The 22,678-nt window shown below is 43.5% G+C and overlaps 1 protein-coding gene across 1 annotated transcript in view; it reads right to left on the reverse strand.

The window, feature by feature from the left end:
* CFAP20DC (CFAP20 domain containing) overlaps window positions 1-22,678 on the reverse strand; it is a 212,081-nt gene that overhangs the window by 56,696 nt on the left and 132,707 nt on the right. Inside the window, exons 12-13 of the mRNA XM_056864469.1 lie at window positions 16,501-16,704; window positions 746-807 (exon numbers count right to left, since the gene is read on the reverse strand). Of these exons, the coding sequence (XP_056720447.1) occupies window positions 746-807; window positions 16,501-16,704 (266 nt within the window). The remainder of the gene's footprint in view (window positions 1-745; window positions 808-16,500; window positions 16,705-22,678) is intronic.

A 22,678-nucleotide genomic window follows, 5' to 3' on the forward strand; every position in this document is an offset into this window, starting at 1 on the left:
AACCCTTTACCCTTGTTTGTAGGGCCTCTTTGAAAACCTGCTGGGAAGCTCCATCTTTGCACCTCGAGAGCACAGCAGTGAAGGGAAAGGGGGCAGAGGGAGAGTTCAACTTAAACCTAACCATTTATCCCAGATTTTCACTGTATGACTAGCTTCCCAGAATTTTAAATGATTGTTATAGCTGTAAACCACACATACACACTCTCCTACCATGCATTTTGTGTGTGTGTGTGTGTGTGTTAAATGCTGTCAAGTCGCTTCCGACTCATGGCGACCCTATGAATCAAAGTCCTCCAAAATGTCCTATCTTTGACAGCCTTGCTCAGACCTTGCAAATTGAGGGCTGTGGCTACATGGATATTTACAGCTACAAAATTGCAAGCGTATATGGTCAGGGTAGGGGTGAAGGGCATTCCTTTCTTAGGGGAGGGGCTGTGGCTCAGTGGTAGAGCATCTGCTTGGCATGCAGAAGGTCCCAGGTTCAACCCCCAGCATCTCCAGTTAAAGGGACTAGGCAGGTAGGTGATGTGAACCACCCCTGCCTGAGACCCTGGAGAGCTGCTGCTGGTCTGAGTAGCCAATACTGACTTTGATGGACCAAAGGTCTGATTCAGTAGAAGGCAGCTTCGTGTGTGCCCAACAGCTGAAAATAAGATATAAGTCTACCCGTTAAAAGTCACATTCGTTGGTCTGTTAGAACATTCTAAGAACATCGGTGTTGCCCATTCTTTAAACAGCAGCTTACCGTGGGTTGGAGTGAGAGAGAGGGTTCATCTCTTTCTGATAGTGACACCCTTGATTGATTGGCTGTGGAAGACAGGAGCAGAAGGAGTGAGAAAGTTACTTTGCCAAACTTCTTTCATTATGTCAAAATCTGAATAGAAGCATTATTTTTATCTGTACGGTGGCATCAAGGCACATTAGAGATTTGTCTCGGCAAATAACGGGAAACCCTTGCTCCCGGGAGCTTTTGCTGTCTGAATTGCCAGCAGTGGGGTAGGCAACTGTGTGAGACTGACCAGGGCTGCTCTTCCAAAGCCAGAAAATGTGGCAGGTTGTTTTTCTATGCATGACAGGGAAATAATACCATGCCGGCTTGATGGATGGGGCAAAGGTTTAACTATAATCATTTGGGGGAAAGAAGCACCAGTGGTAACTTCTTGCATTTTTTCTCACTTTCCATTACACATATATCACCCCCACCCTACCTCACCCAGAACTTGAACAGACCTTCCAGGGGCTTTTCTAAATAGCAGCCATGGAGGAGGGCTTAGACCAGGACTGTGGGGCAGGGGGGCTTAACCCTTTCACCTAGATCATTTACCGAAAACCAGTCGGCTCCTTCTGCTGCTTTTTTCTTGGGCGGGGGGGGGGGGGGAGTACACGCATACTTGCACCATAGGGGAGGGGATGTGGCTCAGTGGTAGAGCATCTGCTTGGCATGCAGAAGGCCCCAGGTTCAATCCCCGGCATCTCCAGTTAAAGCAACTAGGTGAGTAGGTGATGTGAAAGGCCTCTACCTGAGACCCTGGAGAGCCACTGCCGGTCTAGTAGACAATACTGACTTTGATGGACCGAGGGTCTGATTCAGTATAAGGCAGCTTCATATGTGTTCATTCATGTTCATATGGGTCTAGGAAAATGGAGCAGGAGCTATGTTAACTCCCTCCCCCAGAACTCTGTATCCAAGCCAAAGTGCTCCTACCCTTTTAAAAAAACCCCCACAGAAGATCTCAATGTCATCTCTGGTTCGGAGCCTCACACACTTAATATCCCCATGCAGATTCCAATGTCTTCAGCAGTGGACTGAATGCACAGGAATGGGGCATATAATTGAATATAGTCGTCTGATGCCTATTTTTAAATATTCGCAATTTTAGAAAAATGCCCTCCAACAGATTTAGAAATTAGGCAATTTTTATTTTATTTCAGGACTATTTATATGTCACGAAAGAAATTACTGCCGCCTGACAGCGAAACAAGAGTAATATGCAGTTCTCAAAGCCATTATATTCTTTTTTGGACTGACAGTTTGGAGCTGCTGCTAAACAATTTATATTTCAAAATTTCTCCCTGACAGCCTAGTTATTACAGTTCAATTCTTGGTAAACTATCACTGGCTATAAAATACAGTTTTAGTACATCATTTTTTAATGCTTGCATGTGAGCATCTGTTCACACATTTGCCTGCCTTTTTGGCTATACAGATTCGGGATTTTTACAGATCAAAGGAGATCCCCCCCCTTCCAACACAATGAAAGGTACAGATTGTTGAGACATCTCCTAATAGTCATATATCAGACTAAGGATTCCAAACCAAAAAGCGGGTTCAAAATTCCAAGTCCAAGGGAACAAGTTCAATGTAAAAAAAAAAAAAAGCTAATTGCATGCATAAACCAGAGTATTTTACTACTCAAGCACGTATGGAACAAAACCAACAGCAAAAATAAAGACAGGCAAAGAAACAGCCTTGTGGTGGTGCTGTTGCCACAGATTTGACCAAGGGACAAAGAGGTTATATAAAATCAGCCAATATTTAGGGTGGGGGAAAACATTGCTTTCTGGGGAGGAGCTGCCCATAATCTATACGGGGGAAAAAATTAGCAGAGATTTGATGAGCAAGTAACACTGGGAAGAAATATGATTAGTTTGAAAGAGAAAAGATTTGTTATCGTCTCACACAGGAGATGAACACACAAAATACAGTTTTCTCTAAATCACCAAGGCAAGGGAAACTTTATTTTCCCCCCATTTTTGTGTGTGTTCAATTTTTTGAACACAAGAATTAGAACAATAGTAGTTATTCAAAAGGAGAAATGATGCTGGGGCGTGTCTTAACTCTGCTTATCAACCCGATTTTTACAACAAGACACCATTTTAGCAGCCCCAAAGTTGTAAGTGATAAAACACTTCTGCAAGTCAAGTGGCAAAATGGGTAAAAATGTGCCTTTACTGATAGCAAAGTCAGTAGCTCAGAAAATAACCAAAAAATCTGCCGCGCTTCCATTCTAGAGGAAAAATATTTTGTATTTTACATGTAATGAGAGGCCTTCAGATGTTTGCTGCTAGATGAAGAGGAGGACTCTGAATTCTTAGATAGTTTCTAGGCTTGTGGTGTCAAGAAAATTAGGAAGTGTTGACAGTGTGATAAATTTACTGCATTTTCATGAATTTTTTTGGGGTCAGTCTGTATAGTTGAATAGGTTTGGTTTACTGATTTTGAACATCAGGAATTAGGAAAATCAAGCCTCATAATCGCTTACAACTAATGGGCAAGAAAGGGCTTGTACCCTTTCAACTTGTGAGGAATCATTTTCTCATGGGAAGGGTTGGAAATGTCAGAACACAGATGCAACATTTTATCACATGGGTTGGACATGTAAGAAAGTACGAAAATACTGGATAGTGATGCATGATGAAATGCAAAAGAGATTAAAACTTAAGTTTGTGATGGATCCGGAAAATATGCTACTAAACATCTTACCAAGTAATTATATTATAGTGAATGAGGGCGGCAAAAGTAACGTATGCAACAAAACGGAAGGCAGAGAAATATCCAGATCTGAATGAATAGATGAATAAGTTAACTGAATATGCAATTACGGCAAAATTAATATCCTTTATACATAATATACCAATTTCAGAATTTCAGGGGAAAGGGAATGTCTTTTTTAATTATATAGCTGAAAATTAAGAATCAAATTAAGTCAAAACTGAAGAAGAAAGATTTAGGTAATACATGTTTCACAACAAATATATTACAGGTTGAGTATCCCTTATCTGGACTGCTTGAAACCAGAAGTGGTCCGTATTTGGGATCTTTCTGTATATTGGAATATTTTGGAACTTTTGCATACACATAATGAGATATATCTTGGGGATGGGGACCCAAATTCATTTATGTTTTATATACACTTTATACCCATAGCCTGAATGTAATTTTATACAATATTTTTAATAATTTTGTGTACATTGAACCATCAGAAAGCAAAGGTGTCGCTATCTCACCAGAATACCTGTATCAGCTGTTAAACAAGAGCAACAACAAAAAACAAACTAACAATGGCAGGCTTTCAGTCTCCACCTACGATGCAGAGTACGCTGTGTTATATTTTTCTAGGTGAGAGGAAACATTGAAAGCAGGCAGCACGGATCTGCCTGAATGCCGGCTCAAAGGGTCCGGTTTTTGTATCAGTCTGGATAAGGGATAGCCGGATAAGGGATACTCTACCTATATTAGATATGAAGATATATTGGGAAGATAGAGTAATGTAACTAAAAAAAAAAGCGAACTACTTAAACGTAAATTTCAAAAGTAAGCTCCATATAAACTGTATGAATATGATTGTTTATGTCTTACATTTATATGTTTTAAAATATTGTCGAAGGCTTTCACGGTCAGAGTTCATTGGTTCTTGTAGGTTATCCGGGCTGTGTAACCGTGGTCTTGGAATTTTCTTTCCTGACGTTTCGCCAGCAACTGTGGCAGGCATCTTCAGAGTAGTAACACTGAAGGACAGTGTCTCTCAGTGTCAAGGGTGTAGGAAGAGTAATATATAGTCAGAAAGGGGTTGGGTTTGAGCTGAGTATTGTCCTGCAAAAGTATTGTCCTGTAAGTATCAAGATAATGTGCTAATGAGGGTATGGTATGTTAATATGGAACCATTGTATCCTGAAGTGATCTGTTAATGTGTGTAATCCAAAGCTAATCTGTATGGCTATTGTTGAATGTTGTCTTTGTCTGGAGGTTTTTCAGGGCAGGAAGCCAAGCCTTATTCATTCTTAAACTCTCCTCTTTTCTGTTAAAGTTGTGCTGATGTTTATGAATTTCAATGGCTTCTCTGTGCAATCTGACAAAATAGTTGGTAGAATTGTCCAGTCTTTCAGTGTCTTGGAATAAGACCCTGTGTCCTGTTTGTGTCAGTCCATGTTCAGCCACTGCTGATTTCTCAGGTTGGCCAAGTCTGCAGTATCTTTCATGTTCTTTTATCCTTGTTTGTATGCTGCGTTTTGTGGTCCCGATGTAAACTTCTCCACAGCTGCAAGGTATACGATATACTCCTGCAGAGGTGAGGGGGTCTCTTTTGTCTTTTGCTGATTGTAGCATTTGTTGTATTTTCTTGGTGGGTTTAAACACTGTTTGTAGGTTATGTTTTTTCAAAAGTTTCTCCATCCTATCAGTGACTCCTTTAATAAATGGCAAGAATACCTTTCCTATGGGAGACTGTTTTTCTTGAGTTTTCTGATTTTTGTTTGGTTTAATGGCCCTTCTGATTTCATTCTTGGAGTAGCCGTTTGCTAGCAGTGCGTGATTTAGATGATTAGTTTCTTCCTTGAGAAACTGTGGTTCACAGATCCGTCTTGCACGGTCCATTAATGTTTTGATTATTCCTCTTTTCTGTCGGGGGTGGTGGTTGGAGTTTTTGTGTAAGTAGCGATCTGTGTGAGTTGGTTTCCGGTAGACCTTGTGACCTAACTGAAGGTTTGTTTTACGGATGACAAGGGTATCAAGAAATGGGAGTTTACCCTCAATTTCCTTTTCCATGGTAAACTGAATGTTTGGATGGATATTATTAAGATGGTTTAGAAAGTCCATTAATTTTTCTTCACCATGGCTCCAAATGGTAAATGTATCATCTACGAACCTGAACCAGACTGTAGGTTTGTAAGGTGCTGATTCTAATGCAGTCTTTTCAAAATATTCCATGTAAAAGTTTGCTATTACTGGACTGAGTGGACTTCCCATAGCTACTCCATCAATCTGTTCATAAAATTCTTGATCCCATAGGAAATAACTTGTTGTCAAACAATGGTGAAATAAGGCTGTTATATCTTCTGGAAAAATCTGGTTAATCAATGAGATTGTGTCTTTTACTGGAACCTTGGTAAAGAGGGATACAACATCAAAACTGATTAATATATCCTTTGGATTGAGTCTTAACGGACTGATTTTGTTGATGAAGTGAGTTGAATCTTTGATGTAAGAAGTGGTTTTTCCAATGTGGTCCTGTAGGAGGGTGGTCAAATATTTAGCTAATTCATATGTTGGGGAACCAATGGCACTCACGATGGGTCGGAGTGGAACGGAATCCTTATGAATTTTAGGTAGTCCATATAATCGTGGTGGTTGTGCTTCTGTCTTGCATAGTTTTCTGTGTGTGTCGGGATGAAGAGTGGAATTCTTGATCAGAATGCTAGTTTTCCTGGTAATTTTGCAAGTTGGATCTCGTTTTAGTTTTTTGTATGTGGCAGGGTCCAGAAGTTCCTCAATCTTCTTTTTGTATTCTTCTGTTTTCATGATCACTGTGGCATTGCCTTTGTCAGCTGGTAGAATAATGATTTCTGGATCTGCATTGAGGGTCTTGATGGCGTTTCTCTCCTTGCGTGTTATATTGCTAGCAGGGGGCTTTGCTTTTCGTAGAATTCTTGCTGTCTCTCCTCTTATTTCCTCAGCATCTTCTTCAGGTAGATTACGAATGGATCAGCAAAAGACAAAAGAGACCCCCTCACCTCTGCAGGAGTATATCGTATACCTTGCAGCTGTGGAGAAGTTTACATCGGGACCACAAAACGCAGCATACAAACAAGGATAAAAGAACATGAAAGATACTGCAGACTTGGCCAACCTGAGAAATCAGCAGTGGCTGAACATGGACTGACACAAACAGGACACAGGGTCTTATTCCAAGACACTGAAAGACTGGACAATTCTACCAACTATTTTGTCAGATTGCACAGAGAAGCCATTGAAATTCATAAACATCAGCACAACTTTAACAGAAAAGAGGAGAGTTTAAGAATGAATAAGGCTTGGCTTCCTGCCCTGAAAAACCTCCAGACAAAGACAACATTCAACAATAGCCATACAGATTAGCTTTGGATTACACACATTAACGGATACAATGGTTCCATATTAACATACCATACCCTCATTAGCACATTATCTTGATACTTACAGGACAATACTTTTGCAGGACAATACTCAGCTCAAACCCAACCCCTTTCTGACTATATATTACTCTTCCTACACCCTTGACACTGAGAGACACTGTCCTTCAGTGTTACTACTCTGAAGATGCCTGCCACAGTTGCTGGCGAAACGTCAGGAAAGAAAATTCCAAGACCACGGTTACACAGCCCGGATAACCTACAAGAACCAATTTATATGTTTTGTTTGTGTGTTGAAATAAAAAATAATTTTTTTTCTAAAAAGGAATAATTTTTTCAACGTTTAAAATTCACAGGAAGGGCTGCTACTTTGGCTCCGAGTTTTCCCTGCTATGATACAGCTAAGGAGTTCTGTATATGGAAACAAACTTTTATGCACCTATCTATCGGCCTCAACGCACTGCATTTCCACACTGCCCCCTTTGTTATCCTTTATCTTTCCAAAGCTGATTTCTCTTTTTTTTTTTTAAACAAAGCTAGCCAGGTGGTTACAATTAAAAAATTTTTCTTGTGAACTGACTAGTGCAACTGATTCATCTCTTGCATAAGTGTGGGCTGGCGAGGTGGCAGAGGACAGGGTATAATCCCACCTTCCCATGTTGTAGCCTTTGTCTGCCCTGCTCTTCCTTGCCTTGTCCGCTCCTTTGCAAACAATTATACTATTGTGTGCCAAAGAGCTGCTCGATGCACGTGCTCCTACGAATGATAAAAACACCGCCCCTTTGTGGAGAAGCAACAACAAGAGGAGGTGGGAAGGACTGAGTCTGTGAGTCCACAGGAGGACTATCACCTGATGTTCTTTTGCCTCCCTTGTTCCAGCCCAGCAACAGAATACAATAGATTAGAACAGAATAGAAATGTTATTTATACCCTGCCTTCCCCCGGCAGGACTGGGCTCGAGGAGACTAATACCACATACATACACAATAATACAAACATTTTAAATACAGTTATAACAACGCTAAATCAGTACTTTTCCTATGGATGGGACCATAACCTCTATTTTACTATAGGGAGAGATGGTTCTGCAAGGCGACTGTGGCCCAACCGTCTAGGATCAGTGGTTCCCAAAGTGGGCAGTACCACCCCCTGGGGGGTGGTTGGATTACCTAGGGGGGCAGCAGTGGGGTGCTAGAGGTGGGCCCCTTCAACTGTGTTGTTTGATGGGGTAGGGGGCGCTGGGGTTGAGTTTGTGGAACCAAGGGGGCAGTGGCCTGAAAGGTTTGAGAACCACGGGTCTAGATTCATAAACTCAAGGGGGGAAAGGAGGGGGGAGGGAGGCCAGCTTAAAGATGAAGCCCTGTCGCTGTCCTCAGCCATACAGGACTCTAGCAGCTACACCATAGTTGCAGCTGCTCACCCACGGGCTGTCCTGACTGCCATCCTTCCCTTCCTTATGACCTGCTTGTGGATAGAACAGCAAGGACCGACAGCCTTAAACCTGTTGGGATGGGTCCATGGCTCAGGGGCAGAGCATGTCTGCTTTGCACGCACAGGGGCCCAAGCCCCAGCATCTCCAGCTAAAAGGATCAGTTGGTAGGTGATGTGGAAGACTTCTCCCCTGAGGCTTTGGAGAGCTACTGATAGTCAGGGTAGACAAGGGGCAGGAGACCCTCAGCACGTGTGCTCAAGCAGCACGCAAGACCATTTGGTTTGGCACTAGGGTTGCCAGCCTCCAGGTGGTAGCTGGAGATGTCCCACTATTACAACTGATCTCCAGGCAACAGAGATCAGTTCCCCTGGAGAAAATGGCCACTTTGGCAAATGGACTCTGTGGCAATGAAGTCCCTCCCCTCTCCAAACCACGCCCTCCTCAGACTCCACCCCCAAAATTTCCAGGTATTTCCCAACCTGGAGCTGGCAACCCTACTTTGCACTCATCTGATCAGTGAGCAGAGGAAGTTAGTATTACTCAGCTGTCATGGACAAGTTTAGGCTAATAGATGCTCAGAACTCTTGCAGATGCTGGAGCCAAATGGTTTCCTGGGGGGTTTCCTGCTGATGCGTCTGGCAGTTGTGTTGAGGAGTTGGCCTCTGAAATCAGGCCACGTGCAGTAGACACAATTATTCTCCCATATACTTATCCCTGTTTAGCCACCAGTTCTCTGAAGTGGCATGGAATCCTGTGACCTATTTGGGTCACAGGGTAAAATGCTCCCTTCGCATTAATTGAAAGATATCCACATGAACATGGCAAAGAGACACCTCGGGAGCATTCACTGTGATTATAGTTAATATGGAGACTGCCAGAGGAAACTGAGGGTGTGGATAAGATACTTGGAGATATGAGCCCTACCACTTCCCTTCTGCATACCTTGTGGCTTATAAAAGCTGGAAGAAGGGGGTTGACTCAATGGACGGATTTGATTATAAACAGCTCATTGAGGGAAGTCTCAGTGTCTATGGCCTTAAAAGAGAAGGCTGGACCTAGACAGAACATGTGATGAGGGATGGGATTTGCATCACAGAACATGTGATGAGGGAACATGTGATGAGGGAAGGGATTTGCAGCCTAGAATTGGCATTGGGGTAGTGCACAAACACCTGGTTTCTTTAAATGAAACAAAATCCTCTGGGCCAGATGAATTGCACCCAAGGGTACTCAGAGAACTTGCAGATGTAGTTTCGAAACCTCTGTCCATTATTTTTGAAAAGTCTTGACAAACCGATGAGGTGCCAGAAGATTGGAGGTGGGCAAATGTTGTCCCCATCTTCAAGAAGTGGAAAACAGAGGATCCAGGTAACTACCGTCCCATCAGCTTGACTTCGATACCAGGAAAAGTGTTCGAACAAATAATCAAACAGTCCGTCCTTGAGCATTTAGAAAGGATGGATCTGATCACTAAGAGCCAGCATGGGTTTCTCAAGAATAAGTCATGTCAGACTAATCTTATCTCCTTTTTTTGAGAAAGTTACTACCTTGCTGGATCAGGGGAATGCTGTAGACATAGTTTATCTAGATTTCAGTAAGGCTTTTGATAAGGTTCCACATAGTATTCTAGTTGACAAATTGGGAAAATGTGGGTTAGATCCTATTATTGTTAGGTGGATCTGCAACTGGTTGACAGATCGTACCCAAAGAGTGCTAGTTAATGGTTCCTCATCCACTTGGAGAGAAGTGACTAGTGGAGTTCCTCAGGGATCTGTGCTGGGCCCTGTGTTGTTCAACATCTTTATAAATGATTTGGATGAAGGAATAGAGGGGATGCTTATTAAATATGCAGATTATACTAAATTGGGAAGGGTAGCAAATACGGTAGAAGACAGAGCCAAGATGCAGGAGCATCTTGACAGGCTGGAGAAATGGGCTAGAACTAATAAAATGCACTTCAACAAAGACAAATGTAAAGTTCAGCATTTAGGTAGGAAAAATCAAATGCATCATTATAGGATGGGGGGACTTGTTTGAGCAGTAGTGTGTGTGAAAAGGATCTTGGGGTCTTAGTAGACCAAACACTGAGCATGAGTCAGCAGTGTGATGCTGTAACTAAAAAGGCAAATGCAGTCTTGGGCTGCATCAACAGAAGTATAGTGTCCAGATCACACGAAGTGATGGTATCGCTTTACTCTGCTCTGGTTAGACCTCAACTAGAGTACTGTGTTCAGTTTTGGGCACTACAATTTAAGAAAGATGTAGACAAGCTGGAACGTGTCCAGAGAAGGGCAACAAAGATGGTGAGGGGTCTGGAGACCAAGTCGTATGAGGAAAGGTTGAAGGAGCTGGGTATTAGGGCTGTTGATTCGGTTCGGCCCGAACTGAAAAACAGCCGAATTTCCCCTGATTCGGTGGTTTTTAGTTCGGGACGAACCGAACTCAAAAATGGCGGGCAACCGGGAGCCGAATTCAGCGAGTTCGGGAGTTCATGAATAAATCCAGCCAATTCGGGGCGTCAGTAAGCAGCATAACCGTCAGTAAGCAGCATTCTCCTCCCCCAGCCAATCGGTGGCCAAGCTGGGTCTTCTTCTGGCCAATCAGTCAGGATTGAGTACTGGAGGAATCAGCTGATGTGCGGCCTGGCCGGGGAGAGAGAGAGAGAGGGAAATCCTCGTGTGTGTGTGTGTGTGTGGGGAGGGTGCTTGTGCACATTTGCTCCTTTCTGTGGCTGCAGGGGGCATATTTTTGGGGGTACAGACCCCAAACTTTCAGCAGAGATTCAGACAAGCCTTCTTAAGAGACCAACCAAGTTTTGTAAACATTGGGTCAGGGGGTCCTGAGATATGGGCTCCCCCCTTTTTTCTTTCCATGACTGCAGGGGGTGCATTTTTGGGGGTACAGACCCCAAACTTTCAGTGGAGCTTCAGATGAGCCTTCTTAAGATACCCCCAAGTTTTGTAAACATTGGGTCAGGGGGTCTCGAGATATGGGCTCTACCCCTTTTCCCTCCCCCCCTTTTCCATTTCCGTGGCTGCAGGGGGCACTTTTTTGGGGATACAGCCCCCAAACTTTCAGCATAGCTTCAGACAATCCTTCTTAAGATACCACCCAAGTTTTGTAAAGATGGGTTCAGTGGGGGCAGAAATATCGGCTCCCCCCTTTTCTCTTTCCGTGGCTGCAGGGGCCGCATTTTTTGGGGTGCAGATCCCAAACTTTGAGCGGAGCTTCAGACAAACCTTCTTAAGAGACCACCCAAGTTTTGTAAACATTGGGTCAGGGCCCCCCGAGATATGGGCTTTCCCCTTTCCCCTTTTCCCTATTGGGATGAATGGATCAGTATGCATCTCCAGAGCAAAATGTCCCGTGCCTAAATGGAATCGTCTTGGATTACCGAGTCCTCCCCAGCCCCTCCTAATGGAACAGAAGACAGCCTCAGTAAGACCCCTTTGGGGGCTTTAATCTATAATTTTTCTCCTGTGTGTGTGTGTGGGGGGGAAGCAGAGTCTGTGTGTGTGTGTGGAGGGAGCAGTTTCTGTAGGTGGGGGGGCTTTTGCCGGTTCTGCCTGGGGTGTGTGTTCCCCCTCGAGTCTCTCTCTCCCTGGTTTGAGGGGGGGTTTCAGTTGTGTGTCTTCAGGTTTTCCCTCATTCATAAGAGCGGTTAGGTCTATTTGGATGCTTGCTCAAAACTTGTTTTCAAATGGTGACTTAAAGAATGTATTTGGAGTCCCATGCAAAAGGGGAAATTCCACCCCTCCTGCTCATTATGCATAGCTAGCTGCCTCTGTCTCTTTCCATGGTTTGCAAACTCCCAGGTGTCAGGTGTTGCTTTGCACAGTTGCAAAGGTGTTGCTTACAAGGTTGTGTTGCTTTTCAGTCGTGTTGCAATGCTTTGCAAACTTCTCAGCTGTTTGTCGGGGCTGGGAGCTTTGTGATTGGGCGGCAAGCTCTGCTCAGAGGTGCACATTAAGGGTGGGGGAGACCCCTTTCGGGGCCCATATCTCAGCCCCCCCTGACCCAATCTTTACAAAACTTGGGGGGTCTTTCAAGAAGCGTCCTTTGAAGCTCCGCTGAAAGTTTGGGACCTCTACCCCCCAAAATGCCCCCCCAGAGCCACGGAAAGGCATGGTTGTGTTTTTAATGGCTTTATTCGGCCGATTTTTCCCCCCGAACTTTGAATTCCCGCCGAATTGCACGGACCCGAAGCGGGGGAATTTGGACTTCGGCATATCCCGAATCTAAACGGGCCGAATTCAGCCGAATCCGAACTATACCGAATTTTTTTTAATTCAACAGCCCTACTGGGTATGTTTAGCCTGAAGAGGAGAAGACTGAGAGGGGATATGATAACCATGTTCAAGTACTTGAAGGGCTGTCATATAGAGGAGGGTGCCGAGTTGTTTTCTGTTGCTCAAGAAGGTCGGTCCAGAACCAACGGGTTGAAATTAAACCAAAAGAGTTTCCGTCTAGACATTAGGAAGGATTTTCTAATAGTTAGAGTGGTTCCTCAGTGGAACAGGCTTCCTCGGGAGGTGGTAAGCTCTCCTTCCCTGGAGGTTTTTAAGAAGAGGTTAGATGGCCATCTGTCAGCAATGCTGATTCTATGACCTTAGGCAGATGATGAGAGGGAGGCCATCTTGGCCATCTTCTGGTCACTAGGGTGTGGAGGGGGGGAGGTAGTTGTGAATTTCCTGCATTGTGCAGGGGGTTGGACTTGATGGCCCTGGTGGTCCCTTCCAACTCTATGATTCTATGATTCTAGACAGCTGTTAAAAGAACTGTCCCTAGGTGTTTCAGCTATAAATAACAAATGAACTGAATACAATCTGCTATTTTCAAGGAAAAGGCCAAAACTGCAAGTATTCACAGGTATGATTATCGTCACCATTTTCAGTCTAGATTAGGACTTGGTCAAAGATCTAGATGCGCTGGATCGCCCTGATAAATTATCCATGCCAGTTGACTGACAAGGGAATGTCTTAGGAGGTTGGTCCTCCTAAATTGGTCTGTGGCCTTCGACAGTATCTACGGTGTATCTTTCTGGGCTCGCTGGCCAAAATGGGCTTAGGAGGTACAGCGTTACCATGGCTTCAATCTTTCATGGAGGGGAGTTCCAAAATTGTATTCCTGGGCAACTCTATCCTGTCTCCCGTGATGTTTAACACCTACATGACCTGCTTGGAGATCTGCAGCATACTGCTATCAATATGCTGGTTGTTATTTATTATGTATTTAATTCATTTATGCCCAACCTTTCTCCCTGATGGGAACCCAGAACAGCTTACATCATAACCCTCCATTTTATCCTCACAACACCCTGTAAGGCAGGTTAGTCTGAGAGTGTGTGACTGGCCCAAGGTGACCCAGCAAGCTTCCATGCCAGGGTGAGGGCGGTACTAAACCAGTGTCCGGAGAATAAATTGAAAATCCAGACTATATGAAAATGACATTGGTTGAGAACAAAGCTTACATGGGACTCGTTCTGAATGAGTTTATACCCCCTTCCCAGAATAATCAGGGGCACAGTCGGGAGGTGCTTCTGGACACCTCTTTGGTGTTTGGATAAACACGTGAAGAAGGCTGCTAGGATTGCCTTTGGCTGATTCAACATCCATGGCTATTCCTGGAGAAAGTTAACTGAACCACATGCATGCAAACCTGTGTAACACCTGGATTAGATAACTTTAGTGTGCTCTGTAATAGGCTGCCCCGGAATCTGATTCAGGAACTGCAGCTGGTACAGGATGTTGCTAATAGTTTACAGAATCAGCACTGCTGACAGATGGCCATCTAGCCTCTCGGCCAGAGTCTCTTTTAATTGCTTTCTATTTCATATTTAGCCTTTTTTTGGTTTGGAGTGGTGGAGTCTGATCTGGAGAACCGGGTTTGATTCCTCACTCCTTTACATGAGCGGTGGAGGCTAATCTGGTGAACTGGATTAGTTTCCCCACTCCTATACACGAAACCAGCTGGGTGAGCCTGGGCTAGTCACACTCTCTCAGATCCACCTACCTCAAAGGGTGTCTGTTGTGGGGAGGGGAAGGTAAGGTGATTGTAAACCGGTTTGATTCTTCCTTAAGTGGTAGAGAAAGTTGGCATATAAAAACCAACTCTTCTTCTTCTTTGGCCACATAAAGTAAGCTAATCAGATACTGTAATGAATCTGAAGTTGAGATTCCAGTGTAAGCGCTTTTCACCAGCTCTGTGAATTTAGTCGGGGGAACTTGTGAGTCAGTCTTCTGTAAAGACTGGTCCTCCACTGGCATTTATACTGGCTTCTTAGGAAAAGACACCAACGTTGGAGTCAAGCTCCTGGAGGAACCTTTTTCATTATTTCCACTGAACAAAAAGGTGAAGCATGCTGGGAAGGACAGCTTAAGGAAGCTTGCCGTTCAGCTTTGCTTTCTGCAGCGGCCTTGCGAACAAGCAAAGAATTTCAATTGCTGGTGGTGTCAACCTGACATTGCATAAAACTTAACTTTCTTTCCTTCTTTCTAAACTTAAAATGAAACAACTTGAAAAACCCAGCATCTCAATCACAGGGCATAAAGGCAGCCAACCCACTGAATGATTACTTGGCTTTTACATGGCTGATTCGTTTGGCTGAATGTTAATAAATTTGATGTCATGTTAAGAATTTGGAAGGGTGGGGGGAAACCATCTCCTAATTAAAATGATTTCCATACAGGCCTAGAGAGAAGGGACTACTAAATACTCATGAATAGTGATGGGTGAACTCCCCTTGGCTCAGTTCAATTTATATTCAGTTGTTGTGATCCTTGCTTGTAAAGCACTGAAAAGAACCTCAAGTATTCTCCAGTGCTCGCAATGGAAGGCTGCTAATAGTGAGAGTTAAACTGTAATAATTCCCCAATCCCTCCCAGATCCCCCACCACTGTGAACTCCCTTCCTTGTTATCCTTTGCCTTCCTCCCAAAAAATATACATGGCAGCAGGACAGGGCCAGCAAGGTTTCCTCTCTCCTTCTCTCCCACAGGGTGCCTACAGTAGTGTAACAGCAGTGGCCTAAGGGCAGGGAGCCCAGGGGTGGGAAGAGAAAGACCTTACTGACACTCCTGCCCTACCACCAGTTAGGTCTGAGAGAAGTCAAGAGAAGGGGGCACAGGGGAAGGGTTGAACAGTCGGAAACATCATTATATGTAGGGTTGCTAGCTCTGGGTTGGGAAATACCTGGAGGTTTTGGGGGGCGGAGCCTGAGGAGGGCAGGGATTGGGGAGGGGCTTCAATGCCATAGATTCCACCTTCTAAAGCGGCCGTTTTCTCCAGGGGAACTGATCTCTGTCAGCTGGAGATCAGCTGTAATAGCAGATCTCCTGAAGACTGGCAACCCTAATTATATGAAACACTACTTCACAGATAATAAAACCGGCACTTGTTAGGGTTGCTAGAACATCTTATATTTTATTAAATAAAACACAAAATGGGCCCGAGTCAACCATGAAAATACTGGCTGAAGTGAAGTTCATGTTATTTTGCTTCCCAGTTTCCCAAAACTGTAGTTTGACTTGTTGGACCCAGTAGAGTCTAAAAACTTTTCTACACCTCCCACTGCCATTATTACTAATATTTATTTGGGTACAGTCCACTCTGTCTCTAACACCAAAAGAATGTCTAGTTCACTGATCATTATGTTTTTAAATTATTGATCAGTGATCATTAATATATCCATTCACATGGTAGTTTACAGAGTAAAATAACTGAAAGACAAATGTCTGCTCCAAGAGTTTACCTTGTGAATTTAGATTTAGGGGGGCGGGGAGGTTCACTATCTTTTCAAAAACCCTGTGATATAGATCACTATTATTTCCAAGGAGCTGACAAAATAATTTGCCAAAAGGTCACCTGCAAGACCAAAGATAGCAGGGTACACAATTAACTGGCATGCATCCTGAATCTGTGATTAAATCTTCATTTCCTTAATTATCATAGGTTAGACGAAGAGTTGGTTTTTATATGCCGACTTTCTCTAACACGTAAGGAAGAATCAAACCGGCTTACAATCACCTTTCTTTCCCCTCCCTAAAAACCAACTACTACTTCTTCTATAAACATTGAGCTAAAAATATGGCAGCCTATACAAAACGTTAAATGAGGCTCAGGACATCTGGGGATTCCACTGGGAAACTATTTCACCAATATGCAAGTCACATTCAGGCTTACCGCCGGGAGACAAGAGTTCCAAGTTGTCGTGTCGTCACTGCTTGTGCTGATGCTGATGTTACAGTTGTCAATTTGAGAGGCGCTCAGCCCGTGAGAAGGCCCACTATTTTCCAGCTCTTCATTCTGCTGCCTCTTCATACTAGCCAACATCTGCAGTTCAGAAGCGCTCGTGCTATCCGGCTGGTAGTTCCTCCAGTTGTATTCCTAAGAATAATACCGATATGAAAACATGGGAATGGTACAAGATAGAATGGTATGGAGAGTATATGAATGCAACAGATCCCCAAAGCACTACTTAAGAAGACTAATATAGAAAACAAGCCACCATGTTTCTTACAAGGCGAGGGGAATGAATGCACACTCCCGCTTCAACCAGGGATAGGAATTACTTCTTTACCTTCTTAGAAAGTGGAATAAACACCAAATACAGCAATGACCTGCAGCTTATATAACGTCCACTTAGTTAATTTGCTCTTTGTTCTGTAATTTTTTAAAAAATCCCTTCAGTAAACTTCCATTATTCTGTACAAAAGAGGTACAAAAGAAGAAGGGAGAGGAAATTTCATACTTACTCTCAGAATTGTGTTCCCTTCTTGGAAGAGAATGATACTACGCAGAGGACTCAGGGCCTAGCGGTACAGTACATGAAGCAAGACTGGGAAAGACCTCTGACTGAGGCATTAGAAAGTCCGATACAAACATTAAGAGCAATCCTAAACAGGGCTAGAGGCTTCTGCTTTCAATGGCCTTGGAAGGGTTTAACGACTTAGGATAGCATTGACAGTAAAGAATACTGGGCTATGTGGACCACTGGTCTGACTCAGTACGGCAGCTTTATATGTTCACATACAAAACAGGGGGGAAACCTTGTTTTTTAAAAAATTTCCATCTAATACAATATAAAAGAAGATAACAGCTTGGATCCTGACTAGTTTTCTGTGGGTGCAAGAGGGAGTGATTTTTACTGATGCACTCCCTCCTGTGGGAGACATCTGATTCCTGAAGAGTAGCATTTGGGGGAGAGGCATTTTGGGCAGCTATGGACGGCGAGAATTGGTGAAAATTGCCCCCCCCCCAGCATTTGTGCAAATCTAAGCAGGATCCAACCCAGCATTCCCCAAACAATGTCCTTTTCTTGGGTCGGCATATAAAGTTGATAAATCATGTTGCTTATATCACAGATTTTGTAAGTATTAGTTAAAGGAAAGATTGAGTGTGTAAAGCGCTGTCAGGTTGTAGCGTATAGCTACCCCTGGTGAAGTTCTCAAGGCAAGTGATTAAGCAGAGGTGGTTTGCCATTGCTTTCCTCTGCAGAGTCTTCCCTGGAGGTCTCCCTTCTGAGTATTGCCCCTGCTTAGCTTCCAAGATCTGATGAGGTGGGGCTATACCATGCTGCTTTCCCTCTCAAAGGTCTTCAAATAATCATTCTCTTGGTTGCCCTTTAGAGATTTAGGATTCAGTGTTCAAAAATATGGATATCTTTTTTTTGGGGGGTGGGGGGAATAATCATCAGGTCATCCAGAACATTCATGATGAAATGTGTTTATTGTTCCACTGACTTGTACCCATTTTTTCAATGTTTAAACTGCCACATACGAAGGTAATTCCCAGCATTGCTATAACCTCTTCAATAGTACTGATCTAATTTAACCCTAATTTAAGAAATTGCTAATGGTGTCTAATGCAAAATGAAATATGAACCCAAAATCATTTCTGCACAAGTTTATATAAGGAGAGAATTCGGGAGAGCTTGCCCAGATATATGTTTCATATTTCTTCTCTGACAGTTATTCCCAAATCTATTTAAGCTTTCAATATCTTTTAGACAAAAAAAATATCAAGCCACATAAAGAGAGAAACTGACATCTCGGAAAGGAAGTTGTTCCCCCCACCCCAGTTTATTATAAAGTCCATAAATAAAACACATGCTAGAACACAACCTCAAAACAAACTAACCTTCAACGTTGTTAGGAGGCATTGATGAGAGAGAACAGAATGTCAGAAAATTAATGCCTACTTTACATCCTATAAAGAAGCTCGGGGACCGGATTCAGGTGAGTAGCTATGTTAAGTCTGAGGTAGTAGAACAAAATTCAGTAGCACTTTGAAGACGAACAAAAATTTCCAGGACGTAAGCTTTCATGAGTCAACGTTCACTTTATCATGGGCTTGCTGCATAATTCATGCAAATATATATAAAACCGCTCAAACACTCCCCTTTTAAATAAAAAAAAACAGCTTTGGAGAAGAAGAAGAGTTGGTTTTTATATGCTGACTTTCTCTACCACTTAAGGGAGACTCAAACCGTCTTACAATTACCTTCCCTTCCCCACGACAGACACCTTGTGAGGTAGGTGGGGCTGAGGGAGCTCTAAGAGCTGTAACTGGCCCAAGGTCACCCCACTGGCTTCGTGTGTAGGAGTGGGGAAACCAACCCAGTTCACCAGATTAGCCTCCGCCGCTCATGTGGAGGAGTGGGGAATCAAACCCAGCTCTCCATTCAGAGTCCACCGCTCCGAACCACCGCTCTTAACCACTACATCACACTGGAATGTGGAATGGAGAAGTATTGGGGGGGGGGGCTGATGCTTAACCATTCCCTATTTTCATCTCCTGCCAAATCACTCTCCAGCTGATGCTGGACTGCACAGAATTCGAAACCTGTGCGAAATAAATCAGCTGGGAGGTGGGGTTATTTAGAGTGGGGAAGTGGTAGATGGGAAAACAGTTAAACATCCTCTGTGCTCTCTCCTCTTGCTTCTCCACTTCAAATCCCTGCCTACCAAAGCCACTTTCTTTTTAAATAAAGTACATTAGAGCTATCTTCTTCATGACTGCATGTCACATGCACTTTGATCCTTATTGTTGAATACGTTTTCATGTCACTTCATTTCTGTTTGGCGCTGTTTGGAAAACAAGCAGCGCAAATGCATGGTGTATTTGTGAATGATATTTCTAAAACTTCTCCCTTTAAAAGTTGCAAATTCCCTTCCTGGGCAGTGTAGTCACCGGCTTGGATCCCTCAGAAGCAGCACTGCGCTGAAGTGACAGGGGGAAAGTGAAGAAAAACAGGCTCAATGGGCTGAAATCTTTCCATCTATGGGAATGCTGTTGGATCCAAGCCAATATATCAAAGCCCAGGAGATACATACAAATACACTGAAGACTGAAGAAAAGGCTGACCCTTCCTACTTTGCTCCCATGCTGAGAAAAAGGCACTTACTGCTCCGTATCTTCCTATTTCATTCTGAACACAGCCTCAGAGTGTGGATCAAAAAATCAGCACAATAGGGACAGGGACAGATAAGAATGATGTTTCTACAAATGTGGCGGGTTCCCCAGTTTTGTAGAAAATTCTGAAACTTCAAAAAAATGGTGAGTTAAAAACCCCAAACTGAGGAAAATGAATGGCAACAGAAATCTTACAAAGCTAGGTCATGAGATCTTGGCCACTATTTTGAGGGTTGTTAGGCCGCCCCATGTAGCACCATCAAGCAGCTGACTGGAGGAGGCTTGGAGATGAAAGTTTCCATTCTTTCACCTCTAAGACCGCCCCCCCCCCATCAACTAGCCAGAATGTAGAGCTGGCTATCTCATCAGCTCCCATCCCACAGGGAGAGACAGTGGGGAAGAGAAGGGGAAGAAATGGGGGCTACAAGAGGAGATGGTATTATCTCTATCTCATTGCTTCCCACAGGTCCACCCTCAGGGATTAGAGAGTGGAGCTTGGTGGGGCAATCCCAGCAGGCATTCTTTAAACCCTGAGGATTGTTACAAAGGTGGCCGTGGTCCCCCATTTGCAGCCATCCTTGGGCAAGCTGAATCAATCCACAGCATTTTGTTGCAGGTGCCAATTTATTCCAATATACTGAATAAAGCAGTATAAGAACATAAGAATATAAGGAAGGCTATGCTGGATTAGACCAAGGCCCATCAAGTCCAGCAGTCTGTTCACACAGTGGCCAACCAGGTGCTTCTAGGAAGCCCACAAACAAGACAACTCCCCTCGTAAAGCCTTCCAAATTGGCAGCCATCATCACATCCTAGGGCAGGGAGTTCTATAATTTAACTACGTATGAATGGTTATGCCTTCTAAAAAAGCTTTCTAGTAAGCATTTCGGACTAGGTGGAACAGAGACACTGACAGTGTCCTTTTACTGGTGTTTTCTGCAAAATGCATGGAATTTCCTCTAACTTAACACCTAATGGTGCAACAGAACAACCCAGCTGGAGCTCCAGTTTGGAGAAAGACCAGCTGAATTTGCTCTAAATAAATGAATAAGAATCCTACATACAACTGCAGGCACATAAAACCTATGAAAAAAGCATCCTGGGAGCACAGCAGTTTCTATTCACCCTAATCCAGAACTCCCAAAAGCTTTTATGCGCAGAGAGCTCATGCGAGCAAGGGCTGCCCTCTTCACTTCGCTGTCGGATAGTGCTTTGCGAAGATGTTTGCGGGCGGAGCAGCTGAGGCTGAAATGAATGAAGCAGCCCATGCTCGAACAGAGTTTTCCATTGTACGAGAAAGCCTCCGCCCTTCTATGTTGGAACGAAGTTACATTGGTACAAAACAAAGCCCGATGGAGGTGCATTCTACAGTTAGCGGTTTGTCTTGAATACCCTCGGTTGAACACAAGTCTCACGAGGGAGTGAGAAATCCGTTCCCTTCCAGAAGCTCTGGCCCCCACACAGCCATTGCAATAATAATGCCAAACTGTGGAATGATGGAAGGCCAAATTACATTTTCCACCCAGAACATCATGGCTTATTAGTGCTGATAACCAGTTGTTACTTCCTGGCAGCTCGATCTCGAAAAAAGGCTTTTAAAATAAACTTTCTGCCCCCTCAGCTGCTTGAACAACAACCACTCAATCAGTGGGCTGTGGCACATGCCAGGGTTCTTTTTATAATTCTCATTTATGACTTGGATTTCAGTAGTACGCATAATATTCTAGAAAGCTACTACACAGTCAGAAAGGCAAAATTTCCAAGCCTCTCTTTGGGTACCCCTTGAAAAACATGTGTTTAATTTCGAGGGGATTGGCGATGTAATTTTTTTGGAGGTGGGTGTATAAACCATTCCTCAGTTTTTACTGACATGTCTTTGACAGCACAAATAAGCCAGGTCCATTTACACAACTTGACTAGCAATTATGTACATTCTTTCCATACACTGCCCCATTCCTTCTTCAGTTCAACCAAGCTCACCACCCCACACTTGAGCTGGACTATTGCAGCCTTTGATTCATACATGTTTACAGCTGATAATTAGTGTTCTTTTATACTGCAAAAGGAGTAGGAAGAAAGAATGAGCGGGATGGGGGGAGAGAGGCACAGATGGAACATAGAAATTAAATTTTCACGTTCTGTAAGAGTCCAAAAGTTAGCTCCTACTGTGAGCCTCTTTGAACATAAATAGCAACGGGCACTCAAGACTTCAATCATAATATTGAAGTTTAAACAATGGCGTGAATACAATACTTAGTAAAGGGGGGAAATATACGCCTGCTGAAGGTTGGCCAAGGTTGAGTCTAGTGTGATTTGAAGTGGCCAAGAACGGAAAGGAACATTGGCTCATAAGAAAAAGAAGTGGCGTCAGTAGCATCTGACACATCTAACATTGTATAGCTTGAAGCACTGTGCTAATAACTTTTGGACACTTTCCAAAATATGGCATAGGCCATACCTTTATATTAGATTGGTTTCAGAATTCCTGTTCTATGATCTAGATCTGAATGAAATCATACTGTTGCTTTTTCTTGACACACAGCAATGAATTCGATCTATTCAAAGTTCAGTTTTGTCCAACACAGCAATCAAATTGCTTTGCATATTTATTGCATTCCAACCATCTTTATAATTACATCAATTTCAAAGCTTTTCTCTCCCCCGCCCCAAAATTTTAGACTGGCCGACAGTCAATTTTTTCAGCCTGTGAGACTAGCTAGATTTTTACTGGCCAAACTTATTAGCCCCCACCACTGAGGAACCTACTGACACCACTTTTAGTGGTGTCTGCCTTCCGTGTTAGTTTCATTTGTGTTTATGAGGTGGCTGCTCCAGAGTTAGCTTGAAGAATTTCGTTTTGGTCATTGTAACCCAGAATCTAAATTTACAGTGCTGGGTTTCACATCCATACTGTCCATTTGAAAGTGTGCTGAAAGCACAATAGGTC

Source organism: Euleptes europaea, chromosome 1 (assembly GCF_029931775.1).
Source record: "Euleptes europaea isolate rEulEur1 chromosome 1, rEulEur1.hap1, whole genome shotgun sequence".
Classification (NCBI taxonomy): Eukaryota; Metazoa; Chordata; class Lepidosauria; order Squamata; family Sphaerodactylidae; genus Euleptes; species Euleptes europaea.